Raw genomic sequence first — 22,166 nt, 5'->3', positions numbered from 1 at the left:
ACTGTTTAAACTACTTGGATCCAATCACACTTTAAAGAAAGTTATAAACTGAAATTTTGATCCAAAAAATAAATACAAAAGAATCATGCATGATAACACATCTGAGCCGTTGTAAAATGGAGAAATTAGAAATTAGAAATAAACACAAAATGAATCATGTTGCGTCCTAAAAGATAACTTCCGAATTTGCATATGAAATTTATTTTGAATACATCATGAGTAGAATTTGGCATTTGATCCTCCGTTCAACATTTTTGTGTTATACTCCATATTACGCCATATATCCTTCACGATTACTTGGTCATTCCTATGATCCTTATTATGGGTGTCACCTAATTCATAGTGTAACGTGAAATATAATTCTAGTAAAAGTTTAACGAAAAATGCCAAGACTTAAATTATTCTTCTCTTATTCAAGAAAAACTTTAATCCGCTTGAGAGTCAAATTTGATGCTAACTAGAAATCTGGGTAGTAATATTTATAATTTGTACAAACTAGAGAAGACAATAGTATAAGAACAAGTTTTACATCTCTGTCAAATGAAAGTGGAAGTTGGGTAATGGGTACCCAACACAAATACCCATTCCGCTCAAAATATATTTGGGTTTTTATTACCCAACCCAAAATTGATCCAACACCCAAATTACCCAACCCAACATCTGAAATTAGTGGGTGGGTTGGGTGGATTGTTGGGTTTTGAGCATAATTGCCAGGTATAGTTTTTATTAAACATTTATGCCTAGTTGACTCGTCCGGTATTGACTCGTTCGGTTCTTCACTTGAACATTTATGCCTAGTTGTTTAATGCAGTCAAGTAGCCTTATTTGTCTGGGACATTTAATGTGAGATGGACAGCTGGGTATGTTTTCGTCGTAATATGCATCTTTTTGCTTTAACTTCTTTAATTCTTTTGAGTTTCCTTGTGTACCTACTTTTTTGCATCATTATGTTTTTTGTCATTTTACTTTTTTGAAATTATATTTTAGCTCTAAATCATTTAGGAATTTCAATTGTTATATAATTTCATGTTTCTTATCCAAAAACTCATTTTAAATTTGATCTTCTTTTTTTTTTTTGGTAAGTGGGAGACTTTAAATCCAAGACCTCCTATTTACTCCCTCCATCCCACTTTGATAGTCCTGTTTTCCTTTTTTATCTGTCCCAAATTGTAGTCCACTCTCCACTTGAAGAATGTAGTTGTATTTTAATTTTCCTAAAATACCCTTATTCAATGTAAGTTGTTGTTATTATAAACCAACCACATTTAATGAGAGTTGACTCTTTTTTTACCATCAATTCAAGTTCCTATAAAGTTGTACTCTATTTAATGTGAGGATATTTTAGGAAAATAGCACTCTAAATTTATTTTTCCAACAAAATTAACTATTTTTTCTTAAATTGTGTGAAAAAAGAAACATGACTATCAAAATGGGACGGAGGGAGTATAATTTTTCCCACTTTCTCAATTGATCAATGATGGATCATAATACTTAATACTTTATTTTACTTTTTTATAGAAAGAATTTAATTTTTAATTCAATACATTAACCAAGTGTGTGCGTATATATATATATATATATATATATATATATATATATATATATAGGTCACTTTTTTAGACTATACAATAATAAAAGTAATATATTACTCCGTCCACCTTGAAAAGATTGTCGCTTTTTGAGAGGATGTTTTTATCAACAGGGAAAGAAATTTAATCAATTTTGTACTATTTTTCTACTAGACACTTGACACTTGAACAGTTAAGACAATAGCCTAAGAACAATTGATGTCATCCTACGTGAAGAAAAGACCAATTCACACTAAATAAGAACAAAAGAGTAATTATACTCGTACTTAGGTCCTGTTTGATAATCTAATTCAACACTTAAATTTAACGGATTCAGACCTTGATATGGTCAGACACGTTTAATAATAAAAAATTAAACATTTGAATTAATTAAGTTGCACTGAATTTTCGAAACGAAATTTTTTTTCAAAATTAAATGATAAGCTATTCACTTATCACTTAATGTGATATACACTCAAATCTATTAGATTTAATACTTAATAATTCAATATTTTAATGGATTCAAATTTCAGATTTAAGTTTTCGAACTTCACCTTTATCAAACGCACCTTTAATGTTACATTTGTATTGACTCTAATCTAAAAAGATTATCTTGCCCACAAGAAGGTGGTCAAAATTTAAAGAAAAGTTTAACCTAAAAACTAGCTTAATATTATAGTATAAGGATATTTACTATTTTGGTAGACACGTGATACTCCACCATGGTAATTTCTGTAGTGTATTCACAAAGTTCGAAGACAGGTGTGGAAAGCAAATAATATGGCAAAGAAGCCTCCACGTTGCAACCTGACAAGTACGGATGACGAAAGGGAATAATTCTAGAAAAGGAAGTGATGACCTATAACCGCGGTTTGGACATTGGAAATGTAGCGTACTGTACAAGCTGGAAATGCATTGGGGTGAAATGGAATTAACATAAATATAATGGGCTAAGGAGTAAAAATAAACCAGTTAACTTTATTAAAACAACCCAAATTTTCAACTCTTTCGTCCATAATAACAACGGAAGTACCCATTTTCCTTGAATACAAATGTTAGTGATCGCACAATATCATATTCAAATGCATTTTTGAATAAAGAGCCAACTCTTTATGGCTTTCCTGCACTACAACTAAAGATTAAATCCATTTTGAGAACCATTATTATATTCAAACGGGTGTCTTAGTTTAAAAGTTTCAGCTCCCTTTGGTTTTCTTCCATTATAACAACATAATACCGAAGGTGGCATAAAGATAGACTGATTTATCGGATAAAATAAAATTAGACCCGTTGGTGAGTAAAAGACCAGTTCTTTGTACCTTTCAACCATTACAGTGACAGAGTACCCAACGTGCCTTATATACAAATGTTGGGTTATGGGATAAAATTTAGTTAAAACGGTTGCCTTATAAATGACCAGCTCTTTACGGCTTTCGTCCATCAGACAGTCAGGAGAACCCAATTTGCTTGAATACAAAATTATTTATCAGAAAGCATAAAAATTAACACGCCGGTGTCGGTTCTGTTGTATAAAACATCGAAAACGAAGCGTAAGCAGTACTAAACAAAGCCATGCTGGGGCCACCGAAGAGGAAGCGTATTAGGTACTAAACACACAGCCATGTTGGGGCCCGCAGTGATGCGTGTGTTTGAAGACAGGTGGTGAGGTCGGAATCGAAGGCAAAAATTTGGTAAAGAAGAAGTCAAGGCGGAATAGTCAGAGGTGGTGTCTAGTGGCCTAAATTCAGGCGCAGGCGGTGACGGTAAATATATCTGAGGAAGGGCCTTCCGAAGCTGTGGTGACAGAATGCAGCGGCGTGGAACAGAAGCAGAGAAATCAAAGGTGAGTACTTTTGTCCATAACTTTGAAAATACATGTCGATAGTGGTATTTTGTGCTAAAGGTTGATATAATTGCATCAGCCACACTTATAAAAACTGTGTATATGAATGTTAGAGTAATGTTTATCGTCTGTATTATGTAAAAGTTGTGAGATAAAGTATGGTTTATTAACTGAAATGATCGTGTATATATGTTTTGTTCCATTAGTAGACGATCAGTATTTATGTTACAAACGAAAGCATATGGGGAGGCTGAAAAAAAATGTTAAGTGGTTAGAAAAAACATTGAACAACCATACAGGGGTTGTAACTATGGGGCAGGATGGGGCGCTTAAAACTCATGACATGGTGCAGGAAACAGAGAACGGAAAAATGGGGATGGATGGTTGCAGCAGGTTAAGGTCATTTGACCTTAACCAAGAACCTGAGTGTGACCGAGACACATTCATTGAAGAAATCGGTGGTTCAATAGGAGGACACGAAGATGAGGAGGCAGATGAATTGGTGGGCGCAATAGGCATGGATGACGTAATGAAATTAACATTTGACACGGAAGAAGAAGCTGGGGAATTCTATAATTTGTATGCGAAACTAAGCGGATTTGGGATTCGTAAAAGTAATGCCAAACAAGATGCAGATGGCATTTCAAGATTTAGAAAATGGGTATGTTGCTGTGAAGGTTATAGGAATGAAAAGTGGTTTAATTATGAAGACCGGAAAAGAGAAACAAAACCAATCACAAGAACCGGGTGTGGGGCTCGCTTTCGCGTGAAATATGACATAGAATCGGTAAAGTATGTGGTGACACGTTTCATTATGGAGCACAATCACCCGCTGGCATCAGAGGCAAGTGTGCAACACATTAGGTGGCATAGAAAAGTGAACGATGCAGAATATGCGCAGGCAAAAAGTCTAAAGTTGGCTGGGACTAGAATATGCCAGATAATGAAACATTTTGTTATCAAACCCGGAGGGTATAGTAACGTGGGATTTTGCATTAAAGATCTGTATAACCGAATGGACGAGGAACGTAGAAAAGATATTTTTAATGGCGATGCAGAAGGGGCACTTGGGTTCTTGGCAGCGAAGAAGGATGCCGATGACATGTTCTTTTATAAATATCATGTAGATAACGAAGGAAGATTGGCAAGGTTGTTTTGGGCAGATTCTAAATCTCGTGCGGACTTCAGTGTATTTGGAGATGTATTGGTATTTGATACAACATACAAAACAAATAAATACCGCAAGCCACTAGTTGTACTTGCAGGGGTAAACAACCATTTGAACAGTACTGTTTTTGGCTGTGCACTGCTATCAGATGAGAGGATTGAAACATATGAATGGGTGCTAAGTACATTTGTAGAGACTATGAAAGGTAGAAGGCCAGTAGCAGTGATGACGAAATGCATGCTTCTGGGTTCCTGTTCATTCCTTCTACCACCATTACGTGAAACATGTGAGCACAAGGAATCCCCTTTGACTCGAATTTCATGCAAGAGCATATTAGCTTCTCCATTGACCTATCATAATCCACCCTCCAACTTATTTCGTGTCCACCATATTTCGAGTAATAATATGTACGACTCCCTCCATCCTCGTTCCAGCCCTCAGAAATTAGAAGTCCTTGCCTGTTCAAATGCTTCCTCACCATAAAGAACACATTCCTTGTAAACACCTCCGCTGCACTTCCCTCTAATTCGGGCAGGATTGTGGTTAAGACTGGTTTTGTATTTTCGCTTGTGTGAACTGCTTTGCTCTCAGTATGTCGAAGTCATGCTATTGCCAAATCAAAACTTCTAACGAATTCATATAGTCGCATTTTTTCATTCAAGTACTCATTCAAAAAAACATTCATTTTCTCACACCTTTGAGTACTTCTCATAGCTGCAAAAAAATGACCGCGTAAATAGGCCTCTGCCCATAACCTTCTCCTACGGTACAACTTCTTCACCCACTCATTCTCTACCACCCCACATTCATTAACTAACCTAGCCCACCGATCCTCAAACTCAAGAGTGCTACACTTTCTCGCCATCAGGTTATACAACTGTTATTAAACTCCTCGCAGCGAATATTACTCTGTGCATTTCTATGCAAGTGCCACGAACATAGCCTGTGACAAGCATCCGGGAGAATATTCTTTAGTGGACCAAGGGAATTTACTGTACTAATAATGGAATGAAAGCATTTGTTGCAGACGAACGGCTGACACAAATGGCCAGATATGGCACTTTAAAGTCCAGCTGTAATACTATGTGTTACTATGCGTCCTACATGGATGATGCGTTTAATGATCTGCAGCAGATGTTTGACAAGCATTCTGTGGACCTAAAGGAGAAGTGGATTGACAGGGGATATGGGGGAGACGAATTTGCAATGGATTCAAGAGTGAGGAACGATAGAAGTAGAAGAACATTTGGGCTGTTAGATCCCAGGGTGTCTCGGTCTAAAGGTGATCACAAGCATGCAGAAGCAAAGAAGAAAAGAAAGTGTGGTCATTGCAGGTACTATTGGAATTGCATACGTAGTTATACAGTAGTTAATTGATAAAATACATGAAGTGGACAGTGAAGGTAATAATGAAGAAGTGGGTATTTTTCGTTCTTATTATCAACAGTAGCAAATAAACACATAATTAAAAGTGCATACAAAGTATACAAAGTTTTTGGCAATGCAAGAAAGTTGAAGTGGTGTAATGTTAGCATTGTGCTTAATTGACGTGATTACTTGTAGTCACAAATTATTTGACATGTGATATATGGATTTAAGATTGCAGGCAGGCCACAACCAACGAACATGCCCATACAAAAAGAATTCGCACAACACAGCAGTTCATGATGATTATATGAAAAATTGTTTGGATGACTCGCTGGAAAAATCATTTGAAATTGGTACGGGCTGGAGCGACTCAGGCGAATGGAGAGAACAAGCATTTGTACCACAACCATTCGGTAGCGGTGGAAGGGACACAGGTGGCCAACAAAGAAGTCCAGGAGAAAGATGAGGCACTACTGTTGTGATGCTTCGGTTTGCAGTTACGCAATAAATAAGGTAGGTTTTGGTGAGTAGAGGTGCAAGAGTAGTCTTTCAATGAAACAAGTACAAAATTGTAGAAGGGGAACGGTTTGTATTTTTCCTTCACATTAATTTGTTTTGAGCATGAGAAGGCTACAAGGTATTCATGAATGCGGGGAATACTGGGTACAGGTTGTAGTGGTGTTTAAAAAAATTTGATTCCGTTACCATTGAAGTGTAAATAATGTAAGTTTGAATGTGTCATGGGCCATTGTAAGCTGTTATGACCACAGCCACTCAAAGGTAGTAAACAGTCATTGTACTAATGCAGTACTTGTTGGTAAATGGCTTTGTTGTTCTTATTTCACAGCTGTTGCGTGTGTAAATCCTATTATATATTCTTTTAGGTGTGAAATGCAGAGGTTGAAAGAGATGGTATGGTTGTGCATGGAAATAGCAACCGTGACAACAGACAGGTTACAGAGCAACACCGGCTTGAGGGATTGTCTTTTGTTATGTATCGGTGGGCTGAAGAGTATTCAAGATTTCTAGGTCTAGATGGATAAGTCATTGTAGTTCCACCGAAGGGGTTATGCACAGAAGGATCACCAGATGCATGACTGTCATGGTTGCGTCGTAAGCACTGCTATAGCAAATAGTGCTACTGCACTTGGTTAATAGGAGAGTAAGTAGTTGACAAATTGTTTATTAGACGAAGCAAACTTGTTACGGTCCTTTTTTGTAAATAGGAAATTAAGTGGAAGCGTATGTTGCGCAAAATCTCTTCGTGGGATAGACGTTTTCCGAAGTGGCTACTTGGGAATCAGCTTCAGTTGCCCAGCTTTGTAAACTGGTGCCTTACGCTGCTGCTATAAACTGCTTTTACGATATGGGCTGTTTGTTCCTCTCCTTGCTATCCTAACCAATAACCGTAAGGCCCAACGCCTTTCTTTTGCCCATCGTTCCATTAAGGTGTAGGAACAGTAACTTCTGTTTCTCCCCATCTATTTTCATTGCTCACAATGCTTATGCGTCTTTTCAGTGCACCAATAACAATGGTATTATATATGTATATTAATTTATGTAATATAATTAATTTTATGAATTATACTAATAATTATACATATTTACTAATAGATATTATTAATTAGTTCGAGTAACTTTACTAATACATTGAACTCATATTCTTGTGTTGGAGTTGCATTCATACAAAAGGCTTTTCTGTCATGATATAAATAAGTTTGAAAAATGTAATGCATTAAATGTGATAGATTTATAATAACAACAACTTCCATTTAAATTGTTTTGTTGTAAATATTTAATTTCACTGCAAGCTTCAATTGCAGGTGAAGAACAATCTGGGACAGACGAAAAATAAGAACATGACTATAAATTAGTTGTGAGAAATTTACGGTGACAATTTTTCTATCAAAGCAGTTAAACGGTACAAATTTAGACAAACAAGTTCAACGTTACCAATTATCTGTCAATTGTTAACATTTTCCGTGTTCAAGTTAAAAATTGTATCAGAATTACACAACAGACATGGCGATTGCTCACAGCTTGGCTTTGTTGGTGGGAACTCCCAACTAGTTTGCATGCTCATTCCTCCGGCTACACAACCTTGTTTGCGGTTATGGGCCATGGGTGCTCAGTTTTTGGCATTATGAATTCCCTGACATTCGTGAGCTTTGCCTCTACCAAGCTCATCCGTAAATGTCTGCGTCCCGGCACTTGTGTTCGGACGCTTAGAAACACAGGATTCCCGGCCACCAATTTCACCGTGAAGGCAGCGTTTCCCTGCCCCCTTTTGGAGCTTCAATGCACTTTCCAAAATTACCTGTATTTGATGTAGCCTTTGGTCCACCACTTGTGAGTTGTCCGACACATTGGATGCCAAACAAAATATTTCTGCACTTTTTTCTAAGACTTTCTTTCTCAGGCCCATGCACTAAACAAGCAGGTTCTCGTACCAGTGTCTAGGCACCTAAGCGGAAACAACACAGATGGCTGTATTAATTTTACACAAATTGCTAAAATTAAATGGCGGGTGAAGTACAGGGCGAAGAATGCCATACCACATCACCAACAGCACATGGAAGAGGCAACCCTATTACATCGCCACCAACTTTGTGAATGCACTCTTACTCCAGTGATCCATCAGTTTGTATGCACAACACAGACCAGGGAGGGTAATTAATTGGATGTTTCAGTGACGGTGTTGTAGCCACACTTAGTGGCAACTGGTCACATATATGAATTACGCAGTCCTTCCCACTGGGTGGCAACGTGGAGGAAGTCATTAGTTTCATTAGCCTGCTACGCACAAACTCGTCATACGTAGCATATGGAGGGGGATCTGGGTATAGGCTTGCAATGGGTAGTCCATGAAGCACATCATGTAGCCTGTTTCCCGAAATTGTATCAGTGTTGTACATATCTGATGGCCGATGGGGAGGTTGTTTTGCACATACACCTGCATACACCTGCCTAATAACCCTCTCGCCCAGGTAGTAAAATCTTCCCATGGGGCCATCCAAAAGCAATCTCGTTGCAGTTAGTTCCTTGGATTTGAGATACCGACTCGGCAATGCCATTGCAGGGAAGGGCAGCCAGTTGACATATGACACACAATTAACAAGCGATGTAACATTGGTTTGTTCAACAGGCGGAACAAATTCATAACAACTGTTAACACTTAGGCGGTAGAAACTATTGGATGTGCTAAGTATGGGAACTAACGTTTTCCGGGCTAATGGTGTCAATTGCGCGGCGAAAATGTTCGACCGTAGACGGTGATTGTCGGCTGGCTCTATTACATGAGCGCCATCGCCACATTCTGGGCAATACGTCCATCTCGTCCTGTTTCAGTTTATACGGATTTAACTGAAGAATTTCATAAGCCCACACCTACACGTGGTCGTACAAATTATGTCCAGCGTTCGAGATGATTATGTCCAGCGTTTAAGATGAACACTAACTACCAAAAAAGTTTATGTAACGGAACATGGAAATGTCGAATTGACACAGAGTGAAGGCAATTCTGGACTTACCTCCCAAACGAAGCTGTAGCCGCCAAGGCTTTTCGTCAGGCGTCGGGAGACAGCGGACATAAATCTGTACAAGGTTGATATCCCCGCCCCTCCCCAGTTATAATCCCCTATACGATCTACGTCCTCCAGCGCAGGCAAACAGTACAGGTGAATTGTTTCGGCCGTGTTGCTAAGTAAAGTGCGGCCAAGCATGTATAGAAAGAAAGCTCTAGTCAGATGTGCCAGCTGGACGTCGTCATTCTCGTCAATCGCCTTGTCTTTGTAGAATGATAATAAATCGGTAACTCTGATGGCACCGGCAGAAGCAAAAGCTGGCACCCAACCCAATTGCTCCTTGATGTAATTGGCATTTTTCCTAACATTGTAATCCCACGGAATGGGCAAGCTGCCCACTGCAACACCGGTTATACAGGTGAAGTCCAAGGGTGTCTGTGTCATCTCTCCGAAAGGCAAGTGGAAGGAGTTTGTTGAGTTCCACCATCGCTCCGCAAGTGCGACAGGCAACTTCCTATCTCTATCGGCCACGGGCAAGTGGCTCAAAAAATCCCCAAACCCAACACTAACAACTTTCGCGGCCATCTTACGGGGCAGCCTCTTCCACCACTCCATAATTTCGACTGACGACCCTCTAGGATAAATTGAATAGACTTCCTGTGCATTAATGTAGAACCAATTCAGCCAGTTATATATATGTATAAACCAAATGAGGACTTAGGGCAAAATAAGCACAAGTAATTGTCGACATTGATTCTGCAACATTTACCCCCTGTGCAAGGAAAATGTGTGATATGTGGGTTTTCCGATCAACCAGCAGTTCTTGCGAGTGTTCTTCATCACGCGGTGGCCGGTAGCGATGGAGCCTGCCCATCACACGGCTGTTGGAGTTGGATTTTGGACGAATATTGTGACGGCGCAGCCTATCACAAAATCCCTGTCGCCCCACTCGCGATTATGAACAGCTTTGCCGTTAAGTGTTGCGGCCTTGTAGGTCCGTAGGCGTCTTTCTTCGCGAGAAATTTGAATAGTTAGACATTTTGGACGGCTGTGGCCAGGTTGGGCGTGCAATGCCCTTGTACCTTCTAAGTAGGGTTGCAAATTGGGAAATATGTGTTACAGTGATGGTCGGCGTGTGTGCTATGCATGTTTTCATTGGCCTTTACATACATACCCTTTTCAGTTTTACTTGGACGACTAAGGAAACAGTATTGTGGCCAACCTGCGCGTCGTAAGCAATGAAATGTCTCCGAAAATTTGATTATAGCAAGGGGGGAAATTGGATTAGAAAAGATGAAAAAATTTGAATTTAAAAACACAAACCGCAATTTCGGGACATTAACAGCTAAAATTGAAAAGCACCTGTAATGGATGGTCCGGACGATAAACGAATACGAGTTGCCATAACTCCAATGGCACTACTCTGTTGACACGGGTTAATATTTCAAATCAAAATAACATTCCACATATATTCATACTAGAGGTACTCGGCTGTGCAACGCACAGCCAGGGCCCTCTAGAACATTAGTTAAATACATAGCAACAAATGTTTTAGTACATAATGAATAGAAATATAGGAAAAATATTAAGTATAAAAATAATTAAAATTTGCTGTGAAAATAAATTTCATATATAAAGTTAACTCCAATTTATTGTGATTTGGAAAAAGAATTTTTAACCAATATTATGTGTACATAATGATACCAAAAAAGAAAACAAAGCAAATCCATTATGAGTGCATTATCGGTTTAATAGCAGCATAGTTTTAGTTGTAATTAAATAAACAGTAGTCATAATGTTTCTAACATTTTAATAATTAGAAAAAATATAGAAAGCCACAAAAACCTGCGACTATCTTCAACATCATTAAAAAAAAATACAAACTTGCATATTTTTCTTTCTTTTTTGAGAGAAATAGCGAGTTAATCTATCCATTTAAATCATGTCTAATAGCATTACAAATAGATGAAAACATTATCTAACCAAATAGTTATAGAATATGTATAGCAAGTTTAAATAAAAACATGAATTGCCATATTTGTAAATCTATATATGCAAATTCAAATTCAACAATTTGTTTCATTGCAAATATGTCTTCTTAATGAAAATAGAATTTTCTAATAATATTTTGTAGAGTGACACTGTAAGCTAAAAGCCTCAATACTAACTTCCACCACCAAATGCATTCCTTTGAAAACTGCAATTGTTTTAGCTAGTCAAATCAACAAAATATTATTAACTTCTTTAGCCAAATAGTAATGACATGTCCATTTCTATGCCTAACAATCATCTCAAACTCTAATTACATTATCTATCATTTTGGGCAATAAAAAAGGATAGGAGTAAGTCATATAGAACTAGTTTAAGTAAAAGATTATGAAATCTAATTTTGCACTTCTTTTATTTCCAAGCTATCATTTACTAAAATTAAAACCATGAAAATAAACTACCTATCATGGATACAAGCTAGTCATTCAAAATGTTGAATGAAGAGATATAAAATATTATCTTCACATTCCAAAATGCTAGCCCCAACAATTATTTTACACGTCATCCACCTTATCAAGTTTCTAAGCATTTTTCACAATTAATAAACTTTATATAAATTAAAATATAATTACCTATCCATCAATTAAGAGATTTTGATTATTTTTTAATTTAATAAGCATCATTTTTTTCTTCCTGATCATCGTTTACCTTGGATTTTCATTTATTAGATTTTTTTGTCCTCTATTGTAGTACTATCACCCTATTATCAAATAACAATTTTAATAAATAAAAAATGAAAAATAGAATGAATCTGCATAATGGTGTTATTTATTTTATGAGGGAAAAGTAGTTACAATTCTTTCATTGTTAGCCTAAAAATTTTTCACGTAATCACCACTCGTCTTGTTGTCAACCTTAGTTTATTTTTTTCCAAAAATAAAAATATCAAAAAGTAGTTTCAGAATAAATAAATTATAAAAAAACTAAAAAAATGTTTCTTTAGATTTGGGGAAAAATATTCACAGCATCACATACCTCTTTTGGGCAGAAAAGAAAGTCAGATGAAGAAGAAATAGGTGAGAAAAGCAATAAGCAAAGGTTGCTGATCAAGACGCAAAAAATGACAAAAAAAAATATCAAATAGTATATACCAAAAAGAGACATTAAACATAGAAGATTATGAATCATAATTATTGGACTATGGAAGAAAGGAAATATCAAACCCATTCTTGATCTCCGATAATGAAATCATTCGTTTAGTTAATTATGGGGAAAAATGAAAGAAAATGCATCAACTAATCCAATAGAGAAAAAAATAGAATAAATAATTAGGATGATAGGGGAAAAAACGGAGTACAAAGTAGAAACTATATAAGAAACATGTAGTGCACATGAGGATTTGTTTAATTATCTTTATCTTCAATCAAAAAAGAGAAAGGAAATAAAGTGAACAAAAGAAAAAACAAAGCAAAATGAAGAAAAGAAAAGGAATGGGCCACGTGTCAAAATGAGAAAGATCCACTTGGCAATCATTGGAGTTGCTATAGTAACTCCACTTTCTTCTTATATAATAGGTAGATATTGTGGTGCAAAATAATAAACATATCTATACTAACACTTTTTGAAGAAGAGATGCTTAATATTTCGGAAAAAAAGTAATCTAGAATCATGTACAAGGTAACAGAATTTTTAATGCATTTAAAGAGACAGTTAGCATGGGTGGTAAGATGAAAAGTGTTTCTTAAATAATTCAATGCATCAATATTGGACAGAACATATTATGTTAAGGTCCATATATAAAAAACCTATAATAAAAAACAAGGATCTCAAGTTCTCAACCAATTCATTTTGTTCCCTTTTTAAAAAAAAATCATTCTCCTATCTTGTGCCCCAAAAATTGTTGAATGCATTTACTTTACCATTTTTTACAAATTTTAACGTCGTATTTTTAAAAAAATCTCTGCAATATGTATTTTTAGACTTCTTACAAATATTCAAAATCACAATCATCTATATCGTATCCCTTCAATCCCCTTTATTTTTTATTCCCGTTTCCATCCATCCCTGTAACCCATACTTTTTTGGCAATCTTTCCTATCACTCTTCAACTTCTCACCATTTTGTTCCCTCCCTCCTCCGCTTATACGTAACCTCTAAATTCATGTCGCTGCGACCCCGTACATTTAACTTTATGTAGCATAATAAAATTAAAAAATTATTACAATGTCATGAATTATTAGTATGTCATAATGAAAATGAAAAACTAATAACACAGTATAATATCCTCAAGTACTACAATATATATATATATATATATACGTGGCTTTATTGTTATGTATATAATGTAGCAATCCACATTTTTACATATGAAGACAGATATAACAATACATAAAATAATCACTGCTACCAAAATTCAGCTTGTACCACTTGGGTTTTCCACTCTTATTGCAATGTAACATCAAATTTGGGTCAGATATATAAAAATTAAGTTGTATTTTAGGGTTAACATGTTCTATATCTTTCTCTTAAAGTATAATGTTACTTTTTTGAATGTGGAGTGTATAATCTCTCTGTACTGATCTATAATGTTCTCTAATCGTACCTTTTTTTATATTCTTTCCATGATATAAGATATGAAAGTACTAGGAGGCGTCTGATGGATAGGGGACAGATAAAAGAAGAAGGAAATGAAGATGCGTTTTCACATTTTTGAAAACTCACCCGAACATATCAGTAAACAACTTTTTTTTTAAATTTGTGTTCAGATTTATCGGAACTGCTACCGTAAATATTCATAGTCAACAATTTTATGGCCACGACATACCACTTACACTTGTTTGTCAAGAAATGCAATCATCAAATTAGTTATAAATTTTTATAAGAATGCAAGTACTGGTAGATGGGTATTTCTTAATATAATTTGTCGGATATCGATACATTTTTAAAAACTATTTCTAATCTTCCCAACCAACCTAACCCTCTCATTCACTGTATTTAACAATCCTTCTGTTATGTAAATCATTATACATTACAATTTTTTTAGCATGTCATGCATCACTTATTTCAAATTTTCTATATATATATACATATATACATATGTATATATATTTTATTTATTATTGTGTACCACAATATAAAAAGATGTAAAAATATTATTTTCATTTTCAATACAATCCCGAGCCTAGGACGTGTCAAAATACTACCGTGTCGAACTACGCATAAGTTTGCGGAAAATTTATGGAATAATTGTTGGATAATTAAGGAGCATAATGAAACTTTTTTTTGGATGATTCAGCAGCCGAATTTGTAAATTTCAATTTACGCAATCAACTCGTAAGGGACCATGACAAAATAAAATGAACAACATCGCTTATTCTACCCTTGCAAACAAATAAAATGAACAACCCATTTGCTGAACCCAACTCTTTAATTCTTTCGCTAATCTTCACAAGCGCGAATTGTGAATTACTAACACTTAAGTTTATCAAATATAAAGAAAACTGTGAATTTACTGATGTGTCATGACTAATATCTGCGGCTGCACAGTGCATATGGCCTGTAAAGATTGGACTAAATTTCAAGGCGGGAACATGCTTTCATCCTTTCGCCATACGCGATTGGACCGCCAGTGTTGGCGCCCCTAAGCAAATGTGAAGGGGCACGCTGCAGTAGTCATTCAAAAACGTTGCCTTCTAATCTCACAATGGAATTCACAGTGAAAGGTGGGCGACCATTGACGTATGACCGTTCATTATCTGTCCAACCGTACACCTTTGTGCATCTTCTCCTATAAGCAAGACTGGCGCCAGTCTTGTCATCTTGGGGAATTACACTCCAACCGAGCTAAATTTGCTCTCTAACATAAGCTCCCTGTAACCCATGTGACTCGTATGATGACCGGAGCCAAATTTTCTGCTGCCTTAAAAAATATAACTGGTGTGCCTTACACCAGTTGTTGAACCTAGTTGGGTCTTATTAACCCACTAACTCGTACAACCGCTTCCGTAGGCTCCCATCCAACATAGATTAAGATACAGTAAGTGATACAAATGTATTCTTACTGATGATAAAAAAATCTCTCTTGCATGCCCCATTCAACCTAGATTAGGAAACGTATTTATTTACTTGAATGGAGGAAAGCCAAGTATGGCCGGTGTTTTATGCGAGAACTACTTGGCATTTTATGTCATCCCAACTTCATAACGCGTTTTGGGAAAACTGATAGTCAAAGGTCATGAAGGAGGAAAGACTTGAAGAGTTGGTGTTTTAACCTTCTCAAATTATTTTCGGGGGACGATACTCCGAATTCAAGCAAATTCGCTTTGATACCTAAAAATGGGTACTCCGATTACAATGGAGCAAACCCAAGAAAAGCGTATGTTGAAGTGGACAAGGGTTACTTTATAACTCAAATACATAATTTGGTTAGTGGTACTCTGCTTAAATGTGCACTGTGGTATTACTTGTGCAACATGACAGCCATAAAGTCCGTTTTGTTTAACCGTCTTCAATTCGTTTATTGTAATAAGCAAGCTACAAACTTGTTCCAAGCAAATAGGGGTAGGAAAGGCATAAAGAGTTGTTCTTGTCTACCAAAATGGATTTATTATTGTTTCAGCCAAAGGAGGAACTGAAGCCGTTAATGGGAAAATGAGTACCGTTATCTTATAACGGAGGATAGGCAGAAAATAGCTGGTGTTTTATTCAGAAATGTTTTATCTATATTTTATCCCTTAAATTAAGTTGTGTATGGAACAATGGGTACTCTTTTGTTGTAATGGAGGAATGCCGTAAACAGCTGATATTTTCTTCGAAAACGGTTGCATTGTTATTCGACCCACAACTAAATGTATTTGTAGAAGGGAAAATGAGTACCCTGTTATTGTAATGGCGAAAACACATAAAAGGCTGCTATTTTATTGGAAAAATCATTGTTATTATTGTATTCGGAAAAACATGTCTGTCTACAGAAATGGGTACTCTGTTCTCATATTCCTGCTGAACACGTCCACAGCTGGTCTTCTACAGTGGAGTAGTGCAATTCAGAAATATGCATGCGATTTGGTTCTTCTAATTTTTCCAAATAAAAAATTAGATGCAGTGCCAACTGTGACTTATTATCGCACTAACCTAACTTAGGTTCGTTAATCGTGGTCCGCAAAAGGAAGCCTGAATGAGGTCAAACTGGTCTTAACCACTCAGTCGATGCACTGCAAGCTCCTCCATTTAAACTCCGGTCCGTCATCCATATCTCCTCTTATAAGAGCTTCACACAACTAAACTTCTTCCTTGCATGCCCATTCACCCCCGCATTGGTTTCGCACAACAGCCTTCGCTATTGCATGCCGCTTCAGCTTCATACAACTACCATCTATAAGTTTCGCATCTTTCTTTACCACCTGTAACACGTAACTAGACAAAAGTTTCGCTTGGTTCTGCATGTTCCACCCCCTGAACTGACCAGCCTCCTCGTAACAGAATCCTTTTCCAGACTGACTCATGGCACTTGGATGACTTCCTGAAATACATGTTCTCAACAACGGAGGCATGGTCGACTACTTTCAAGATGAGGTCTTACCACTTCACCACATTGGAGTGAAGTGGATAGTTGATGAAGCGCTGGTTCGGTTAGATAGGTTTCCCGGAGCGGAGTTTCCGCAGTCGATGCTGGTGTCTTGCATCCCCGTTTGCAACCCCATTGCGAACGAGGAAGTATTCCGGTCGCTGGTCAAGTGGCGCCGTCGTCCACTCCTCCTTATGCAGAACCTGAAGGCGTTTTACATCATGACCTACAATGCCTGGTTTGTGGGCAAGGAGGAATTTGTTGCACATTTCCTCGGTCTAAAACCACTGTTCCATACCGACGTGTGGATCCTCTTCGGCGCCAACTTTGAAGACTGGTCTGTAACAAGGTTTCTGGCTGAACAGGGGTATCCCGCCAGTATGACGCGCAACGTTGCCATTGCGGACAACCTTCACACCGCAACCATTTGTTGGAATCCATCAGCTGGAGAGATCACGTTTGAAGACAGAGATGCTATTGACAGCCTTCTTCTCACTGTGCGGCCCAAAAAATACAGCAGCTTTCTCAGGGTAGCTACCACGGTTGCCTCCTTAAACCCTATGTTTGGTCTTATTGTGGAGCGATTCGAGTGAACGTTCGCAGGTACAGCGGTGTGCTTTTAATTTTTTTTGTTCAACATCATATTTGGATGGTGGGTGGTTTTTTGTTCATGCCCCTTGCTGTTGTTGGGCGTACCATGCATGGTTTTGATTGTTAGCGTATGAAGGGTAGGGGTTAGGGGATGATAATATGCAAGGCCTGAAAATTAGGAGTGCACCGTTTGTCGGATATGTAAGCGGAGGTACTTAAATCCAAATATAAAAGTAAGAACTTGTTTCGTCGGTCAACTCTACAAATTTCGCTGTGATAAACCTAACAATGCTGTGCCACACTTGGACAATTGGTTGTACGTGAGCTTCAGCTTGTTCAGTTGCCTGGCTAAGCTGAAGTTCATATTTAACAACGCAGCGATTGCCATCCCAGTGACTAATGACGTTCATCGATCAATCAATGATCCCTAGTATCTCATCCGCACACACATTTCGGGGGACAAAGGGAACAGGCATTTCGGAAAATCATATAATGCACAACGTAAACAAAAACCAAATACGGAAATCTAGTATGTTATATAACGCAAAATCACCATTTAAACAGTAACAGTCCGCCCGTTGGGCCAACTCAGTGGCACATGCGGCAACCACCGGTTGACAACGGATGGACAAAAGGCAATGCCACAGCAGTAGCAACCAAAAATACAAGCGGCTGTAAACGAGCCTAAATGGCCATTCTATCCTTACGGACAACATAGTCCAGTACTGTACGGGGGGGTTTGGAGGGAATGCAATCAATGCCAACACATTAATTCACGGTTTCAGAACCAGAACAAGGACTACCGCCACCACAGCTACCACAGCAATGTTAAGGATCGTCACGTTCGTTTGCATGCTTCTCAGTTCAGCTATGATGGCAGACACCTCCGCCGCGGGTGTATTGGTGACGGGGGCGGTACTTGACGGGGCGAGATCGGGAACTTCAAACCCGTTGCTCGTGCAAACTCATCACACCAGCCAATGAACGTTCGATAGGGCCTCTGCAATACAACCATGTCAGCAATCCGAAATTTTTGTTCGGAACAGTTCTACCGAAGAACTTACTAGGGCGTTAGCGCAGCGATAGTAGTGGCGCCCCCTGTTTGCTTCAGACTTCCAGACAACACGAACTGCACAGCTTCGACCACAATTGCAATATAATGTAGGCCAGACCGTGCTATTGACCGACCCGGCTGAAGACGAAGAAGCCATTCGCAAAGGTTAATCTCCTCCGCTACACCGCCTAACTTTATCTCTGCCAAACACAAGGACGCGACGCTCCCACGGTGTTGACGGACAGTGCCTTTAACAAGAATTTTGGGGTTGGAGGGAATAGGTTTTCCCCAACAGTAGTCAACACATTTGTTTGCTTATTTGGGTTTGGGATGAGGTTATTGCTTGGTTAAGTACTTGGAGTCTCCCATCATGTGTAGTTGATGTTTCGGAACGAATACAATAAATATGAATAATCTCACAAACCTCCCCTGAGAAGGTATTTTTATTCCATGGATGCCCCTTTGATCCTTGTATTGGTAGAAGATTGAAAGAAGAATAAATTATTAGAATGATTACTAAAGTTGAGGGGTTATAAGTACAATACAAAAAATTGTAAGCACCAGATGTGCCAGGAAAAATGCCGATTTTCACAAATTTTAAGCCAACTAGTAGGTTATGTATCTAACATAAAATAAGTAACTAATTAAACTAATTAAATGGAAGAAAGTCGTAATAGAGGAAACCTATACAAAACGGATATATTATGGGCAATTAACCTTTTTTTTTTTTACTTTCACGTATTTAATTTATGTTAAATACAAAACCTATTAGTTTTCCTTTCGTAAAAATATTAGTATATCACCTTTTAAATTTTACTTACATTATCTAATTGACAAATGTATCTGCTGGTTGGTAATTACATTTAACTAGAATAACAGAAATTTAATATCTAATGAAGGTGATTAAAAAATTATTACTCCTAGGCGGCAATAGAAAAAGTAATTTAGCGCCAATTTTTGAAAGTTAAATTTATGTATTTAACATAAATTTAATATGTTAAAGTTAAAAAAAGAAAACGAAATAGCGCATAGCATACCAGCTCTTTACGAGAAATTGACAGATTTTGTAGTGTGTATTGTACGGCCAAGACAGAACTAGTATGGTTTTTATTTAAAATAAATTAAATATATGACGGTTTAGGAAAAATAGAACAAACAACGCATACTATACCAGCTCTTAATGGGAAACTGACATGTTTTGTAGTATGTTTTGTATCGGATTTTTTTTGAAAACATACCAACTCTTTATAGGGAAAAAGGGTTTAATAGCGGCCAAAAGGAAACCTAGTATGTTTTCAATTCAATTATAGTATTTCATTTTATTAGTTTTATAACAAAAAATAATACTCAGTTCTTATAATAGAGAAAAGCCTTACAGAGGATAAACACCACCTCTTTATGCCATTTACCCCACTTGGAGAATAAACACCAGCTGTTATGCCTCTTCTCAATTAATGGGTTCCAGTTAGGACGTCCGTGGCAGCATACGAGGAGTCAGTCTGGCGGGAGTATATGCATCGGACGCGACCTTTTGGTTGTCATTTACCCCGCCAGACCTATCTCCCAAATCTGTGCTACCGACTTCTAGAAACTGGTTGACGACCCATTACAGGTACGAACTAACACTCCCTATTTATCACTGTGGAACCTCCTCTGCTCTGCGATGAACATCCGTAAATTTACGATGTACGTGTACTCCATGACTGCTCATGTTCCCTTGCTATCGGTGTATTGTTACGGCTCGGATGAATTAACCGTATTGACAGATACGTTGGTCGGTTTGTAAAATTGTTTCGGATGACAGTTTTTTGACGACAAAATGTTGCGTCGTTTGCAGGAGAAGTCGCCACTTTCCCACTTCTGTTCGTTTATTGCTACGGTTAGTCGGTCTCCCAGAAATTCGGGATATTACACCTGATCAATGATTATTGGATTTTATTACGAAGTAGTTGTTGTTTGAAGTTTACTCCATTCTTGGGGCTTTCAAGGATTCACTCAACTGTACCCAATAAAAGGAGTTAACCGGTTATGGCCAACGAACAAAAAGGGAGTTCAAGAACCTCCATCCTCTCCCTTCCGACCGAGGTGCTTGCACGTGTCGCATCTTCTTCATCCACTGATCTTTTCCGGGCAAAACTATGGTTCGTTCTGCTATTGATGATACAAAGAGGAAGAGGCGTATTCTTGTTCCATTCTCTGCTTTTCGTTTGAGTTTAATGGATCATTTCTCTTATTTTGCAGCTGTAAGTTGTTTTACGAAGTTTCGGAGGCAGACAACATTTACCAGCGGGTGTCACTCGACAAGTTTGAAATCGTTCCGTGGCAAAAAAACGACAAAGTGTCGAGGTTCTTGAAGAAGTGTAGAGAAAGCAAAAATCCAGAAGCCTTGTATCGAAAAGGAGTGGTAAGCATCGGGCCGATCTCCCGTTGCTCGAATATTCTGCCTTTTCATTTGAAGTTGGTAATGAACAATTTAGTCATGTACAGTATAACTCCTGGTCAACGTTACGAGAAGTTGGATTGCTTTGGAACGTAAGACGCAATAGTAATGGAAAAATTCGGTAATGTTTTAAATGGAATAGTAATGAACTAATATTCCATAAGCATACTTGAGTTACAAAATTTCTAGACTAAGCTCACATCATCTCTTTCATTTGAATTTCATTGTGATTTTGGTCAGCACACTTCACCCCCAAAACATTGGCCTACAATAGGTTACTGCAGTTTTGGGCCCCAGTAAATAATTCTTGTCCCGTCGCCACTGTTCCGCCTAAACTTTTTAACTTTTTCGTTACTCAGTTTTACGCATTGGAATGTGTCGAAGAAGCTGCTAATTCAGGCCATGCTGATGCTGCATATGCGTTGGGAATAATTTACATCTTTGTTGGTGGGGACGAGTTAAAGCGCAAAGGTATGAGACTGCTGAGCGGGATGAAGAAATCCAGAATTCTGAAAGGCAGAGTGAAACTTTGCCGTGACAATTTGCGAGCGCTACTGAGGATGATATGGGTCAAGAATCCTGTGTTTCTAAACCCAACGCCCATTTGTTGTGCCATTACACATGAGAGGAAAACATCTTCATGGCCCATGGATGCCGATGACGTGGAGGAGAGTACATGTGAAGGTTGCGCTTGCGATGAAGAAATTGGAGCAATTTGTGCTGCCCTACCTTATCGTTAGTGTATAAGATTGAATGTTGAGAACTCCTTTGACTGCACAAATTTGTCACCATCGTGTACAAATTAATTATGTTTGGCAACTGAATTGACCGCTACTTCTTACTCTCTTAATATTACTGGTATGAAAAGCTAAATAGCGTATTTTGGCCCTTGTATGTTCTGTATTTGATCGAATCATTCATGAAGTTAGTATGACGATTTTCTAAAAATCCGGTGCGTTAACAAAGGATTAGCACACTGAAATACAATTGATTTTTCAGGGCCGTCGGAGGAGATTGGGCGGTGGTCTGCAGGGCTTGTTACGCTCTATATTTAGCAA

At 37.7% G+C, this 22,166-nt stretch overlaps 3 protein-coding genes across 3 annotated transcripts; 2 read left to right on the top strand and 1 right to left on the bottom strand.

Moving 5' to 3' along the window:
* Positions 1-3,721: 3,721 nt before the first annotated feature.
* LOC113736967 (protein FAR1-RELATED SEQUENCE 5-like) lies at positions 3,722-5,062 on the top strand. The gene has a single exon (XM_027264201.1). The coding sequence runs from the start codon at positions 3,722-3,724 to the stop codon at positions 5,060-5,062; it is 1,341 nt and encodes a 446-aa protein (XP_027120002.1).
* A 4,086-nt stretch (positions 5,063-9,148) lies between these two features.
* LOC140038538 (protein MAIN-LIKE 2-like) lies at positions 9,149-10,056 on the bottom strand. The gene is made up of 2 exons (XM_072083921.1): positions 9,478-10,056; positions 9,149-9,334 (listed from the first exon to the last, which is right to left on the bottom strand). Exons 1-2 carry the CDS (start codon positions 10,054-10,056, stop codon positions 9,149-9,151), a joined length of 765 nt encoding a protein of 254 aa, XP_071940022.1.
* Positions 10,057-20,696: 10,640 nt separating this feature from the next.
* Positions 20,697-21,848, top strand: LOC140038532 (putative F-box protein At1g67623). Its single transcript, XM_072083917.1, has 3 exons — positions 20,697-20,809; positions 20,910-21,072; positions 21,468-21,848. The coding sequence occupies exons 1-3, from the start codon at positions 20,697-20,699 to the stop codon at positions 21,846-21,848; spliced, it is 657 nt and encodes a 218-aa protein (XP_071940018.1).
* Positions 21,849-22,166: the final 318 nt, after the last annotated feature.

This window comes from Coffea arabica, chromosome 1c (genome assembly GCF_036785885.1).
Source record: "Coffea arabica cultivar ET-39 chromosome 1c, Coffea Arabica ET-39 HiFi, whole genome shotgun sequence".
Classification (NCBI taxonomy): domain Eukaryota; kingdom Viridiplantae; phylum Streptophyta; class Magnoliopsida; order Gentianales; family Rubiaceae; genus Coffea; species Coffea arabica.
This window is presented reverse-complemented; position numbering and strand designations above follow the sequence as displayed.

What these genes read in the sequence shown, in the direction of transcription:
- LOC113736967 (XM_027264201.1), top strand. Translation starts at nt 3,722, where the DNA reads ATGGGGCAGGATGGGGCGCTTAAAACTCATGACATGGTGCAGGAAACA.
- LOC140038538 (XM_072083921.1), bottom strand. Translation starts at nt 10,056, where the DNA reads ATGGCCGCGAAAGTTGTTAGTGTTGGGTTTGGGGATTTTTTGAGCCAC. An exon ending in GCTACAGCTTCGTTTGGGAG is followed by an intron (nt 9,335 to 9,477) that starts GTAAGTCCAGAA and finishes GACCACGTGTAG; the next exon opens with GTGTGGGCTTATGAAATTCT.
- LOC140038532 (XM_072083917.1), top strand. Translation starts at nt 20,697, where the DNA reads ATGGCCAACGAACAAAAAGGGAGTTCAAGAACCTCCATCCTCTCCCTT. An exon ending in CTTTTCCGGGCAAAACTATG is followed by an intron (nt 20,810 to 20,909) that starts GTTCGTTCTGCT and finishes CTTATTTTGCAG; the next exon opens with CTGTAAGTTGTTTTACGAAG. An exon ending in CCTTGTATCGAAAAGGAGTG is followed by an intron (nt 21,073 to 21,467) that starts GTAAGCATCGGG and finishes TTCGTTACTCAG; the next exon opens with TTTTACGCATTGGAATGTGT.